This window comes from Haemorhous mexicanus, chromosome 26 (assembly GCF_027477595.1).
Source record: "Haemorhous mexicanus isolate bHaeMex1 chromosome 26, bHaeMex1.pri, whole genome shotgun sequence".
Classification (NCBI taxonomy): Eukaryota; Metazoa; Chordata; class Aves; order Passeriformes; family Fringillidae; genus Haemorhous; species Haemorhous mexicanus.
The window spans coordinates 2,275,397-2,291,026 of NC_082366.1; the positions used below are offsets into that span (position 1 = coordinate 2,275,397).

General features: G+C 51.9%; 1 protein-coding gene across 1 annotated transcript; it reads right to left on the reverse strand.

Annotated features, from left to right (window-relative positions):
• Nucleotides 1-830: 830 nt before the first annotated feature.
• Nucleotides 831-15,007, reverse strand: ASB18 (ankyrin repeat and SOCS box containing 18). Its single transcript, XM_059868159.1, has 5 exons — nt 14,707-15,007; nt 12,738-13,005; nt 4,331-4,829; nt 2,726-2,839; nt 831-1,025 (listed from the first exon to the last, which is right to left on the reverse strand). Exons 1-5 carry the CDS (start codon nt 15,005-15,007, stop codon nt 840-842), a joined length of 1,368 nt encoding a protein of 455 aa, XP_059724142.1. The 3' UTR covers nt 831-839.
• Nucleotides 15,008-15,630: the final 623 nt, after the last annotated feature.

A 15,630-nucleotide genomic window follows, 5' to 3' on the forward strand; every position in this document is an offset into this window, starting at 1 on the left:
CTACATTAAAAAAAAATTGATTTTAAATCTATTTTAGGGTCTTTATTAATGCTGCTAGACTTTGCATCCTGCTGAGGGCTTCTACACAGCACCTCTGCTTGTGCCACTCCCAGGTGAGTTTATCCCAGGCATTTGATGCTCACCTGGACTGGTTTGGGTCCCCAGGGCTGATTTGGGTCCCCTGGGCTGGTTTGGGTCCCCAGGGCTTGTTTGGGTCCCCTGGGCTGGTTTGTGTCCCCTGGGCTGGTTTGGGTCCCCAGGGCTGATTTGGGTCCCCTGGGCCAGTTTGGGTCCCCAGGGCTGATTTGGGTCCCCAGGGCTGATTTGGGTCCTCAGGGCTGATTTGGGTCCCCAGGGCTGATTTGGGTCCTCAGGGCTGGTTTGAGTCCCCAGGGCTGGTTTGGGTCCCCAGGGCTGGTTTGTGTCCCCAGGGCTGATTTGGGTCCCCTGAGCTGGTTTGGGTCCCCAGGGCTGGTTTGGGTCCCCTGCGCTGGTTTGGGTCCCCAGGGCTGGTTTGGGTCCCCTGGGCTGGTTTTTTTTTTGGGTCCCCTGCCCTGTCCATCCCTTCCCACACCTGAGCAGCTTTGCAGCGATCCTCTACAATCACCACTATTCCCACCAGCTACTCATAATTTTATTACTCTTTACAATCTACTTAAAGCACAATTAGAAGGGGAAAAAAAGAATAAACCTATACAAATTTCCAGCCAAAAGCACCTTTCAGTCCTGGGAAAACCAGGACAAAAAATGGAGCCATCCATCCACCACAGCGAGCGGTGACCCCGACGGACACGGATGCTCCTGGATCTGCTCCTGGATCTGCTCCTGGATCTGCCCCCTCACAGCACCACTCCCTGGGGCTCCAGCAGCAGGAATTCCTGCAGGGCCCCGGGCAGGGGCAGCAGGGGGATGAGGCAGTGGCACTTGTCCCCAAGGTGTGCCCGGATGGTGGCACGGCACAGGTGCTGCAGGCTCCGAGCCGTGCCCGCCAGCCCCAGCAGGGACTCGTAGAACGCCTGGTGCTGCTGCAGAGAGGGGACAACAGGGACAGTGCCACCCACGTGGGCTCTCCCACCTGGGCCCACGCCTCTCCTGGCTGCCAGAGAAGCTGGAGGTGTTTAGGGATGAAGGTCGGGGGGAAGGAGCCCAGGTGTGGCTGTGGGGTCCGGGCACTGACACAGGGAGAGGGTGGGTGAGGGAGTCTGGAATTCTCCTGTGGAACTGGGACCTCATGGACTGGAATTCTCCTGTGGAAGTGGGACATTCTGAACTGGAATTCTCCTGTGGAACTGGGACCTCGTGGACAGGAATTCTCCTGTGGAACTGGGACATTCTGAACTGGAATTCTCCTGTGGAACTGGGACCTCATGGACTGGAATTCTCCTGTGGAATTGGGACCTTGTGGACTGGAATTCTCCTGTGGAAGTGGGACCTCATGGACTGGAATTCTCCTGTGGAAGTGGGACATTCTGAACTGGAATTCTCCTGTGGAACTGGGACCTCATGGACTGGAATTCTCCTGTGGAAGTGGGACCTTGTGGACTGGAATTCTCCTGTGGAATTGGGACCTTGTGGACAGGAATTCTCCTGTGGAAGTGGGACATTCTGGACTGGAATTCTCCTGTGGAACTGGGACCTTGTGGACAGGAATTCTCCTGTGGAATTGGGACATTCTGAACTGGAATTCTCCTGTGGAACTAGGACCTCATGGACTGGAATTCTCCTGTGGAATTGGGACATTCTGAACTGGAATTCTCCTGTGGAACTGGGACCTTGTGGACTGGAATTCTCTTGTGGAAGTGGGACCTCATGGACTGGAATTCTCCTGTGGAAGTGGGACCTTGTGGACTGGAATTCTCCTGTGGAATTGGGACCTCATGGACTGGAATTCTCCTGTGGAACTGGGACCTTGTGGACTGGAATTCTCCTGTGGAACTGGGACCTTGTGGACTGGAATTCTCCTGTGGAACTGGGACCTCGTGGATTGGAATTCTCCTGTGGAACTGGGACCTTGTGGACTGGAATTCTCTTGTGGAACCTGGGACCTTGTGGAGTGGAATTCTCCTGTGGGATTGGGACCTTGTGGAGTGGAATTCTCCCGTGGGAGCACCTAGGGGGAAGCCAGCCTTGGGGAGGGTGCAGCAGCATCCCACAGAAAGCTGATGTAGAAGAGAGCCTTTCCCTGAGGGAACAGGGAAACGAAGCAGGACTGGGCTGTGCAGCCTTGGCCTTTCCTTAATTTAGGGGGAAAAAATCCTTTCTCCCATTCCTCAGAACACCCTGAAGGCTCTGTTTGCATTCCAGCCATCCCTCACAGCCTGTGGGGCCAGGGGCCATCCCAAATCACCCCAGAGAGGGCTGCCTGTACCTTCTGCACGTCCAGGGAGGAGATTTTCCCAACCAAAACGAGGGATGTGGGCTCCTGCTGGATGTGCACTGGCTCCAGGCTCACTTCCAGAGACTGAGAGTGGATTTTATGGCAGGCTGGGGCAGGGATGTGGGGTCTGAGGAAGATGGAGGTGAAGGGATGCAAACCTGGAGGAATCAGGTGTGGGGTGCTGCTCTAGGGAATATTCCTTGTGCTTTTCCTCCATCCAAGTGAAGTCTGGGTGGGGGAGAAAAACCACTCTGGGGGGAAAATAAACCCTAATTCTGTGGGGAAAATAAACCCTGATTCTGTGGGGAAAACCCCTCCTTGGGTGTCAAACCAGCAGAGCTGCCTCACCTGGAACACCTCCTGTGGCACGGCCTCTGCCCACTGCTGGGACACCGGGATTTGGGAGTAGGAGTTGAAGAGGACCTCGATGACCTCTGGCACGGCTGCACAGGATTTCAGCACCTGTCCAGGGATGGTGGGAGGCTCAGAGAGAGAGGCAGGGCCAGAGGGGACAACACCCACCTGCTGCAGCCAGGGTTTGTCCCACCCCAGCCCTCTCCAGGCTGGGATAGCCCCGTGTTGGGATGGGGCAGGTGTGGGGTTTCTCCTGGAGCCTTTTGGAGCAGTGGGAAGTCCCACCCTGCTGAGGCACTTCTTCCTCTGGGTGCAGTCCCCGCTCCTTATTTACATTTTTGGCTTGTGCCTGACAAGGCAGGATAATATTTTCTTTATGGTTTGATGTAAAATCAATGGAAGGCAGAGCCACGAGGCAGCTCGTGAGCCAGGCCTGACTCTGATATTCCCTAGGCAGGGAAAAACTCCTCTGAGCCATGCTGGCTCCATCCTGCCCTTCTGCTGGGCCTTCACTTCCATCACTCCCCAGCCCCTGCCCAGACTGGGAAGCTCTCCCAAATTCTCCCACCCTGCCACCTTCAGATGTCCCAAATCTCCCAACTGTCACTGTCATATTTTCTGAAAAATCCCTTTGCCAGGATTTCCCCTCCTGGGAAGCTGGGAAGCTTCAGCTGCTCCATGTTTTGCTCCTCTGGACTGCAATACTTAAAGCACAATTAGAAGGGGGGAAATAAAAATAAACCTATACAAATTTCTAGCCAAAAGCACATTTTTGACCTGGGAAAACCAGGACTAAAAATGGAGCCATCCATCCACCATGGTGAGCGGTGACCCCGACAGACACGGATGCTCCTGTCCTCCATGGATCTGCTCCATGGAGCAAATGTGATTTAGAGAATTGTTTACTCAGCACATGAATGGTTTTTTATTAATGACCAATCCCAGCCCAGCTGTGTCGGGACTGTGGTCAGTCATGGGTTTTTATTATTTGTTCTTGTCCAGCCTTCTCATGTCTCTTTTCTCTTTCTTTAGTGAAGTTTTAGTATATCATTTTCATATTATAATATAATGTAATATAATATAATATAATATAATATAATATAATATAATATAATATAATATAATATAATATAATATAATATAATATAATATAATATAATATAATATAATATAATATAATATCATATCATATCATATAATATAATATAATATATCATAATATAAAAATAATATAATATAATATTATAATAAATTAGCCTTCTGAGAACTTGGAGTCAATTCTCATCTCCCACCTCATCCTGGGGACCCTCACAACACCACAACAATTAATACCCACACCCAACCTCAACCCCTTGCGTGCCAGGCCCTCTATGGGCGCCATTTCAGGGCCGGTACCTTGCTGAAGGCCAAGGGCCAAATCCTCTGGGCGCCCTTTTGGAGCCAGCCTTGCTGAAGGCTGGGGGCCAAATTTTCAGGGAGCCCTTTTGGGGCCGGTACCTTGCTGAAGGCCGAGGACCAAATCCTCTGGGTGCCATTTTGGGGCCAGCCTTGCTGAAGGCCAAGGGCCAAATTTTCAGGGAGCCCTTTTGGGGCCGGTACCTTGCTGAAGGCCGAGGGCCAAATCCTCTGGGATCCGTGGTTGAGCAGCAGCTGCACAGTCAGGTGTGGCCGCAGCTCGGGGCGGGAGGCAGCGGCCTGCAGGGCCCAGCCCAGCGGGGACACGCCGTCGTAGTCGATGGCGTTGGCGTCGGCGCCGCGCCGCAGCAGCAGCCGCGCCAGCTCGGCGTTGGCCGCCCCGCAGGCCCGGTGCAAAGGCCGCCTCCAGCTCTCGTCCCGCGCCTCCACGTCGGCACCGTGGTCCAGCAGCAGCTGGAAAAGCTGCAGGGAATGGTCGTCCTGGGCCGGGGCCTGCCCGCAGAGCACGCCCAGGGCCGTCTCCTGGCGCGCGTTGCGGGCGTCGACGCGGGCGCGGCGCCGCAGGTAGAGGCGGGCGTGGTGGCAGAGACGGTGCCTGGCGGCCACGTGCAGGGCTGTGTCACCTCCCGCCTCGCTCGGCAGCTCCACGGCCGCCCCGTGCAGCAGCAGGAGCTTGGCACACCTGCGGGAAGGGGTTTGGGGGTGGTGGGTGGTGTGGGGTGAGCCATGAGGGATGGTGGGGTGGGAGGTGCTGTGGGGTGAGGTGTCACCGACATGTTTTATGAGAAATGCTTTCCTTAGGATTTTTTCACCTGAGAAGCTGAGAGGCCTCAGGATCAAAATGTAGACAATAATTATCTCCTGCTGTGGAATGCAACAGGTGGGTCTGTGATTGGTCCATGTTGGTAGTTTTTATTTAATGGCCAATCACAGTCAGCTGGCTCAGACTCTCTGAGAGTTACAAGCTTTTGTTATTCATTCCATTCTCTTCCTTCTTTGCAAGCCTTCTGATGAAATCCTTCTATTCTTTTAGTTGGTTTTAGTATAATATATATAATAAAATAATAAATCAGCCTTCTGAAACATGGAGTCAGATCCTCGTCTCTTCTCTTGCCCTGGGACCCCTGTGAACACCACTACAGTGAGGGGGGAAGTCATGCTGGAGCTGGGATTTTGGGAGGGAGCAGCACAGGCTGGGCAGGGTGGCACTGTGCCCTGGTGCCCTCCACAGTGAGGGCAGAGGTGGTTTGGGCAATATCTCCCTCTGCCCCTTGACCAGCGCCATGCATGGATGGTCATCCTTGACCATCCTGGACTGGCCTTGAATACCTTGACCAGCCTTGACCATCCTGACTGTCCTTGGCCACCCTGACCATCCTTGACCATCCCAGACTGTCCTTGGCCACCCTGACCATCCTTGACCATCCCAGACTGTCCTTGGCCATCTTGACCATCTTTGAATACCTTGACCATCCATGACCATCCTTGAATACCTTGACCATTCTCAACCATCCTTGACTGTCTTCAACTATCCTTGGCCACCCTGACCATCTTCAACCATCCTTGACCACCTTGATCACCCTGAGTGTCCTTGACCATCCTCGACTCTCCTGACTGTCCTGGGCCATCCTTGACCATTCCTGAACCCCCTGACCATCCTAGACTCACTTGCTTGGATATAAAAATGGATTTTCCTTCTCCCTTGGAGGGACCCCAACACCTGAGTTGTGCTCCTGCTCCAGAGGATTGTGTTTTCACAGGATCACAAGGTATCCTGAGCTGGGAGGAACCCACCAAACTTTCACCCCTTCCTGCCTCTCTAATTTTCATCTTTTCTTTCAGCTCAGGTGTCACTGGAGCCCTGGGGGAGGGTCTGGGCTGACACAGAAGCAGCACAAGAAGTCTCAGCCTGATCCTTTCAGCAGCAGGGATGGGGAAGAAGAGGAACCTCAGGGAGGAAGGACAGCACCAGGAGATTGCTTGTTTTTCCTGGCCCAGGGGAATGCTAACATGTGTGGGGAAAATACCAATAATAAAAAAGGAGATAATGCTAATAATGCTACTACTACTACTAATAAACTTGACTTTTTGTGGACCTGTCTCATCACCTCCCCAAGGATTTGTCCTTGGCAGAGCAGAATCTACAAACACCTCCCTGGGCTGCTTTGCCCGTGCACCTCAAGCCTGAGATACCAGGAAAAATCCCTTCAGGATCTTCTCCTGCACCTCCCAGAGGTGCCAGCCCTCACCAGAGGCTCCACCCCAGATGTTCTGCTTGAGTGGGGTTGCCTGAGAGTGGATTTAGGTGGGATTGTGCCATTCCCAAAATCCTTGGGTCCCTACTTTCCAATTTCCTTTTTTGCACTAGGATGCTGAATCCCTTTCTTCAGGAGTGTTTTGTCTCCCTGAGGCTTTTCTGGGGCTTGCTGGCTGCTGTTGGAGGGGACAACTCAGACACTTGGTCTCTTTTACTGGTCTTGGCCATCCTTGTCAGCAGGGAATTTGTAGCCCTGATCATAATTATTCTCTTGGGACCTCTCCAGAGTAGCTTAATCCTGATGTCACAGGTAGCTCTGCACCCTTGGATAACACTTTCAGGGCAAACTGATGATGGTTCTGCAGGGAAAAATGGGGAAAAAAATATTGCTGACTTGGCTGCAAAAATGCAGCAGCCTAGCCTGAGAGAAAAATCACTTTTTGTTCTGTTTTTCTTCTTTCTTTTGGGAGTAGATCATGCCTAAGACATTCCCAGGCAAGGAGGCAGCTGTGCCTGGGCACAGACATTGCCCTGGTTTGGGTGAGAGTGCCCAGGCTGAGGATTTCCACCTGCACAGGCAGCACAGAGGGATTGTTCCTCAGCAGAGCCAGGGGCTGCACCCAGCCCTGAATCCCCACTGTGCCCTGGGCTTTCCCTCACAGAGAATCCCACCCTGGCAGCTCAGTTCCTCTTCATCTCCTGCCAGACATCCCAAATATTCTCCTGTGGAAAGGCCTTCCTTCCCAGAGGCTGCATCCCTGGAGAGTTTTTCTTTTTCTTTATCAAGTGCTGGAAGAAACACAAGCTGCTTTATATTGGATTTTCCCCCTGGGTGCTCTTCCCTTGGCACAGAGGGAATGCTGGCAGGGAGTTATGAACAAGGGAAGAGCTCTTCCAGTGAGTGGAAAAGGTGGGAGCTGGGAGGATCATTTGCCTCCTGTTTGGATGTCTGGGTATCCTGCTTGGATATCAGCAGGTTCTGGGTAGATGCTCTGGTTAACCTCTAAAATCTGTGTTGATGAATTCATGAGCTCCAACCCATCCCCAGCGTTTCTGGCTTCCTGTATTTTCATTCACAGCCTGGTTGTTGCCACCAGACTGGACTAAAATCCCAGGAAATAAGGCCCAGCAATGGCTTGCTGCTTTTCAAAGACTCCTCTCCAGTTTTCTGGGAATACTGAACGAGCATACTGAGTTCAGCTTTCTGTTTATCTCAGCAGAAATTCGGTGGCAAAACAAATAAGTTTGTTTTCCACCCAGCCTGGTGCCTGATTTTGACTAATTTAAACTCACTTCCAAGCCATTCCCAACTCATCTGCAGGTGATGGGTGACATCCCCTTGTTTGGGCAAGTCACTTCTTGAGGTAAAGGAAATTTGGGGTGAGTGGTGCTGGTGCTCCACCTTCACCCTGCCCTGGGCTCCTGGATCAAATGGAATGGGAGAAAATTATTTGGGATTGATTTTTTTTAATTTTTTCACCCCTCAGAGAGTCAGGGCAGGATGTGCCCATTGCCCTCCTTCTGGCTCCCACTGGCTGGGATGAAAACCACCCAGGCTGGGAAAGCAGGATTTGTTAGGAATGGGATGTGAAGAACAACCAGCAGGAGGAGCAGGAGCCTGGGGCAGCAGGGAAATTCCCGAAGTCCCAAAAACCCACTCAGGCCCCAGTTCCCTTAAGGAAAAACCTCCTGTTTGTTTTCCCTGCCATCCCCGAGGTTTATCTGTGACAGCCCTCATTTTGTCACATCTCAGAGGGCAGGGCCAGCCCTGGGGCTGCCTCTGGGCATTTCTCTGTCAGGACCCAGTCAGGAGCTGCTCTTGCCCAGCTTCCCAAAACCATGGCTCCAAACGCTCTGAGTGCTGTATTTAGCAAGGCTGAACAGAGCAGAGGATGAGGTTTAGCACTAGATGATGCTAAATGCTGGCTTTTCACATCCCTGGCCTTTTTTCCCTTGCAGTGCCACAGCCACAGGGCAGAGTGCTCAGGATGATGCTGGAACAGCCGGAGGGTGCCTGGGCCTGGCTCCTCTAGGTCAGTCCCCATCTCCCTGGCATTTGGGAGCCTTGTCTTGACCTTTTTAGGCTCCTGCCTTCCTGCTCAGCTCCTGTTTCCTTCTCATTCCTCCCGTTCCTGTCCCTGGTGCTTGCTCCCCATCCCAGTGCTCCTTGCGTGGAGCCCCTCGGACACTGCCTGAGCTCCTGCATGGACTCATCCCACCTTTCATCCCCCACCCCTCACCTCTGGGGGCTTGGAGGAGCTGAAGAACTCTGCCTCCAGCTCCCAGGGTGGGGGGAAGGCTCGGAGAAGGGAATTGCTCAGCAGGAAGCGGGGGTGACACCTGCTTGTCCCATCCCTTGCCTTCCCAGAGCTCTTTCCTTACGTGCGAGGCTGGAGAAGGGAAATTCCTCTCCAGGCAGGCTCTCCCTGGCCACGAGGGGAGCCTGGGACGTCCAGGGAGATCTGCAGGAGGGCTCTGCAGATGTTCAGCATCCCTTCCTGCCCTGATGGGAGGCAGGAGCCGTGTCCTGCATCCCTGCCAGGCCCACGCCTGCTCTCCCCTCCCCTCCCCGCCGCCGAGGCTCTTCCTCTCCCCCTCAATTATTTTTATTTTATTTTTTTTTTCGGGGTGCCAATAAAGGCAGGCTCCTTTAATCATTCCCAGCTTTAAGAGGGAAAAGGGAGAGCGCCAGGGAGAGAGTGCAGTGAATTTAGAGACTCATCTTACCCCACCATGTTAATTATCTCGGCTGTAAAAAAGAGGTCAAGGAGAGGAACTCTACTAAATAGGCCGACGTTGGCATGAACAGCTCCTAAAGTGAAGAAGGTAAGACTGAACTTTACTGGAACTTTTTTTTTTCCATCTCTTCAAAAAGCTCCTAGATTAAAGCTCTGATATCCTTTTTGTTGAAATCTCATGGATTCTGAAGCTCAAATGGCTGGAAGGAAGCCCAGATAATTTTTTTTTATCCCAGTCACTGAGAGGCTCAAAGGTTTTAAGTCCTGCCCCCATGGTGAATTGCCGAGTATATGGGAATACAGAAGAACCTGGCACATAGGTGTTCTGGCCATTGTTATCGAGAGGGAGAAAAATAAAATAGCTCTCTATGTAGGTCAATGACCTGCTCTTTGTTGTCAGTAAAAAATTAAGGATGACCTAAAATCTACTACTCGATGAAAAAAATAATAAAATAAAAAGAAAGGAGGCGAGGTAAAGTAGTCTCCCCCTAATCAAAGAGGAAATGTTTGTGTTACCCAAAGCTTGACCTCCTCAGTCTCTAACTTTAGCAAAGTCTTTGCTATTGAAAAAGCAGTGGTCGAAACCTCAAACCCTGTCTGAAATGTCTATTAATTTTTGATCTTTCAAGGGAGTTGGCTCAGTTATTGTAGAAGCCCCCGTAGCGCCGGGCGCCGTAGTTAAGGGGCTCGCAGCATTTCCATTATAAAGCCCCAATATTCCAGGCCTTACAACTCAGCTGTTGCCACCTCGGGGCTGTCTGATCCCCTTGGTAGCTGTGCTGGCTCACCTGCCATCCCTCTCTGCCTTCCAAGGGAATGGAACATGCAAACCAGTGAGAGCAGATCTGTTTTTTAACGCATATATAGAAAATAGTATTTTTTTTCAAGCTTGGAAGCAAAGACCTCTGTGGTCCAGGGATCCTCTGCACGGCCTGGAGTGGTTTGGTGGCTCCATCTCTTCAGGGGGAGAAGCCTAAAATCAGGGAAGCACTGGGGGTTTAGGATGAGGGTGAAGGTGGAAAGGGAGCTCAGGTGAAGGAATTAAAGCCAGAGCTGCCTGCAGCATCCTCCCTCTCCCATCCTGCTCCTTCCAGCCCTCACGGCACCAAGGATGCCTTGGATTCATCCCTAGATTTTTTTTGGCCTAACCAGGAGTTGATTAATAGCTGATTTTTGGACATCTTGCAGAGACTCTTAGTGATGAGCAAGGATCAAACCTTCCCTTCTCCAGAACTCTCTCCCTGTCCATGATATGATGGAACCTCGCTATCACCACCTGCTTCCAGGTAATTTTGCCTGCCTGGAGGGCGGAGGATGGAAGCCAGGCTGGCTTTTCAGGGAAGCTGGCAGGTGATGGAATTCACTGTGGCCCTGAGCAGTTTCATCAGGATAATATCAAGTGGCTGAGCTCTTTATAAAAAAAATAAAAGGAAAATATCCTGATTCTGTGTGTCTAGCTATCCAGGCACCTAAAGTCCTACAGAAACATATTTTTCTGCGTTTTCCCACATTTTTCCAGGCAGTTTTTATGCTCATCTGTGTGATGCTGATGCAGGGTGGGATGTGGGTGCACATGGAGGAGCTCAGCCCTGCCTGTGAACCAGGGGGATCCCTCCGTGGCCTGTGTGGGGTGAGGGGGTGGGAGCGTTGCTCCACGTCCCATAAATCCATCCTGAGCATCTCCTGGAGAAGTGTGCTGGCTCTGGGCTGCAGGACACACTGCTTTTAGGAGAAATAGTCAGGAAAGAGGGGGAGGGAAAGGCTGAGGCTGGGCTGTCCATAGGAAGAAGACTTAGGCTGTGCAATGTGCCTGGCACCAAAATGCCCTTTTTATTTTTGTCTCTAGTGGGGCAGTGGGGAGATGTGGGAGCATGTGGGAAGCCTCACCATGGATCATGGCATCTTTTTTGCTTCCCACAGGCAGAGCTCCTGGGCTGTGTGCACAGGGGATGCTCAGAGAGGTTATCACGAAATGCCAGAAGAGTTTGGGTTGGAAGGTTTGGGTGGAAGAGGTTTTACAGTGACTTCTGTGAGGCAGGGAGAAGTTTGAGAAGAGGATCCATGTTTGAGAAGAGGATCCATGTTTACCCCAGAAAGAATTTCCTACCAAGGTCGCTGACACAGAAACCAAGAAGGAAAGAAGGACAAATAAGAGAATAAATAAGAGAAACCTGCAACTGCCTATTCCAATAATTGCGGCATTCACATTCTCTGGAAAAATCCCTTAACCCAGGATTTCTCTCCTGGGAAGCTGAGAAGCCTCAGAGAAAAGGAAAACAATTCTTATCTCCTTTGCTTCTGCTGTGCTGTGCTTATGTGAAATGTGTTTGGAGATTGTTCACCCACAGGTGATTGTTCCATTGCATTCTGCTGGGAGTTGTTTTGGCTCTTTGGCCAATCAGGGCCAAGCTGTGTCAGGGCTCTGGAGAGAGTCAGGAGTTTCATTATTATCTTCTTAGCATTCAGTAAGTGTCCTTTCTGTATTCTTTAGTATAGTACAGCATTCTTTAATATAATATAGTATTATAAAGTAATAAATCAGCCTTCTGAGAACATGGAGTCAGATTCATCATTGCTGCCTCTGTCGGGATATTCCCCACAAATACAATAAATAATCACTTTGTTTGTCCCTTCTAACCAATGAGTAAAGTGAAAACTTCTGAGCTTTGTAAGAATGTATAAAAAGCAGGCATGCTAAAATAAAACCAGTTTGAAGCCTTCTGGAAATGGAGCGCTGTAGCTGCATTTCTCTTCACAGAGAAAAGCAAGGCACAACTTCCCAAGGACGTTGCTGGGATTCACATTCTCTGAACCTCAGAGAAAGAACAAAACAATTCTTATCTCATTGTTCACAAGTGGAGGGCATGGTGGAAGATTGTTTACCTGAGGACAATTGGTGATTGGATTCTGGTGAGAGTATTTTGATTCATTGGCCAATTGAATCCACGTGTGTGTGTGTCAGGACTGTGGGCTGACAGCCACGAGATTCTGGGCAGTGGAGCTGAGTTGGGTGCTTGTGCAGATTCAGTTTAGATGTAATGTAATATAGTATAGAATAATACAGTATAATAAAGTAATTAATTAGCCTTCTAATAATGAAATAATTAATTATCCTTCTGATATCAACAGAGTCAGATGCATCACTTCTCCCCCTCACTGGGGTTGCCTGCTTTACTATAGAGTATCTCCACCTGTCTACATCTCAACTACGACAGGAGGGACCCTAAAGTCCAACCCATCCTACCCCATGCCAGGGCAGGGACAACTCCCAGCACCCCAGCCCCGTCCCAGCCCCGTCCCAGCCCCATCCCAGCCCCATCCCAGCCCCATCCCAGCCCCATCCCAGTCCCATCCCAGCCCCATCCCAACCCCATCCCAACCCCATCCCAGTCCCATCCCAACCCCATCCCAGCCCCATCCCAACCCCATCCCAACCCCATCCCAGCCCCATCCCAACCCCATCCCAGCCCCATCCCAACCCCATCCCAGCCCCATCCCAACCCCATCCCAGCCCCATCCCAGTCCCATCCCAGCCCCATCCCAGCCCCATCCCAGCCCCATGCAGGCCAGCCCCAGCCGCGGGTGCTGTCCTTACCGCAGGGAGTCCCGCGAGGTGCAGAGGTGCAGCGGGGCCGTGCCCTGCTCGCTGAGCAGGTTGGGCTGGGCCCTGTACTCCAGCAGCAGCTCCACGCAGTCGCTGTGCCCCCCCCGGCAGGCCTGGTGCAGGGGTGCCTCTCCCCCCGGGGCCAGGTCGGGGTCGGCCCCGCGGCGCAGGAGGTGCCGCAGGCAGTCGGGGTGGCCGTGGCGGGCGGCCAGGCACAGAGGGGAGCTCAGCTCCAGGCGCTCCTCCAGAGCCCACAGCCCTGCAGGACATGGGAATGGGAGTGGCACTGACATCCCTGAATGGGTGTGGCATTCACATCTCTGAATGGGTGTGGCACTCACATCTCTGAGTGGGTGTGGCACTGACATCCCTGAATGGGAGTGGCACTGACATCCCTGAATGGGTGTGGCATTCACATCCCTGAATGGGTGTGGCACTGACATCCCTGAATGGGTGTGGCATTCACATCCCTGAATGGGTGTGGCACTGACATCCCTGAATGGGTGTGGCACTGACATCTCTGAATGGGTGTGGCATTCACATCTCTGAATGGGTGTGGCACTGACATCCCTGAATGGGTGTGGCATTGACATCTCTGAATGGGTGTGGCATTCACATCTCTGAATGGGTGTGGCACTCACATCTCTGAATGGGTGTGGCACTCACATCTCTGAATGGGTGTGGCACTGACATCTCTGAATGGGTGTGGCACTGACATCCCTGAATGGGTGTGGCACTGACATCCCTGAATGGGGTGTGGCACTCACATTCTCTGATAAAATCCCTTCACCCAGAATTTTTCTCCTGGGAAGCTGAGAAGCCTCAGAGAAAAGGAAAACAATTCTTATCTCCTTTGCTTCTCCTGTGCTGTGCTCATGTGGAATGTGTTTGGAGATTGTTCACCCACAGGTGATTGTTCCATTGCATTCTGCTGGGAGTTGTTTTGGCTCTTTGGCCAGTCAGGGCCAAGCTGTGTCAGGACTCTGGAGAGAGTCAGGAGTTTTCATTGTTGTCTTTTTAGCACTCAGTAAGTGTCCTTTCTGTATTCTTTAGTATAGTACAGCATTCTTTAATATAATATAGTTAATAAAGTAATAAATCAGCCTTCTGAGAACATGGAGTCAGATTCATCATTGCTGCCTTTACTGGGATATTTCCCAGCAAATACAATAAATGGGGCTCTGACTGCCCCTGCACTCCCATCCCCTGCCCAGCAGCCTGGTGGCTGAAGCAGCTCCTGACTCCTCTTTTCCCATTTTTCTCTGGGGCTTTAGGGTCTGGTTGAGCTCAGTGGCTCTGCTGCAGCTGGCAGAAGGGGAAACAAAACCCCCTCAGTGTGTGCTCATCCAGGAGTGGGATTCCAGGTGGAATCAGGTGGGTGAGCCAGAGCCCTTCTGGCCACCAGGGCACCCAGCCCCACGTGCAAGTGGCTGGCAGGAGCTAAAGGCATCTCAGAATTCCCCAGGAAAGGAAAAGCTGACTTTGCTGGGAGTGAAGGCTCCCAAGCCAGCTGGGAGGGTGGTGGAGGGCTGGATTTGGGATGTGCTGGGTTTGGGATGAGCCAGAGTGAGGAACTGGGGTTCCCAGCAGCTCCAGGACCTCCTGGACCATCTCCTGAGCAGCTGGGGGCATGGGGAGCATCATCTCAGGGTGTCTTGTCCCTCCTGATAGGACCATGAGGAATTTGGGATGTGAGCCCTCCTGAGAGCATTCCCAAAATACAGAATACCTAATCCCAGCCTGAAGAAATCCCGTGGGTGCACAGATTTTACACTTCCACTGGGTTAGTAGGAGCAGAAGAGAAGAAAATATTAAGAGTGATGAATATTAGTGGCCAGGAGTGTGGGCTAACCAGAAACCTTGGGCACACTCGAGGCACCTCAATGGAACCTCTCCTGATTCGGGTTAGTAAATCCCCACTGCTTTCATTCTCCTGGCCTGGCCTTCAAAGGAAAAGTACCTGAGAGTCCATAGGAGGCTTGGCTTTTCACCTGCCACTCCAGCTGGTTTTTACTGATCTCAAAGACCAGGTTGACATCTTGGTGGTATCTCTCAGTCAGGAGCTGCAGGCTCCTCAGGTCCCCTGTGACCAGGGCCGTGTAGAACCTGGCGATGGGAGCACGAGGTGCCAAGGGATGCTCCGGGTCCAACTTGGAGGGAATCCTCAGCTTTCCTGTGCCAGCTCCTGGTGCCTGGCTCATGCCAGTGCTTCCTGGTGTGCAGGTCCTGCCTGGGAGGATGGCCAGGCTTTTATAGCCCATTGGTTCCATCCTCTTGGCTCATTCTCTAATTATAATGCAGCCCAGGCTCCGTTGTGGAGTATTTATAGCTCCAGAGGGGTTGGAGCATGATGGACACGGGGCACAATGAGGGTCAGGTGGTCACTGGGCCATGCTGCAGCAGCACCTCTTGGATTAAATTGCTGGATTTTTTGGAGGCTCCAGTTTAGGACACGGGTGTTTAGGCTGGGAGGAAAAGGTTCCTAGTTTTTAGGAAACTAAAACAAAGAAAAGAAAAAAAGAAATTGAGTCAACTGCTGTCTGTCCATCCCCAATAACCTTATTTGTGTCCCCTGAGCTCTGGGAGGATTTCCGCCCCCCTCTATTTTCTTTTTTTAAGTGAAGATGCTCATATGAGATTCCAATCCTCTGGTTGCAATGTGGAAAAATCTGGGCTATGTGTTACTGGCCCAGCCTGGAATGCTGGGATGGCCCTTGCAGCAAGGTACAAATCCTGCTGGGGCTTTGGCAGGGGGAGCACTGTCTGCTCTCCCAGACAGTGCCTTGTATAGGAGAGAGAAAGCTCCACTGGATGCCAGCAGAGCATTCCCTGCTCCCACTTCCCCCAGGCTCCTTTCCCCAAGGTCACCAGAGAGATCCGTGCT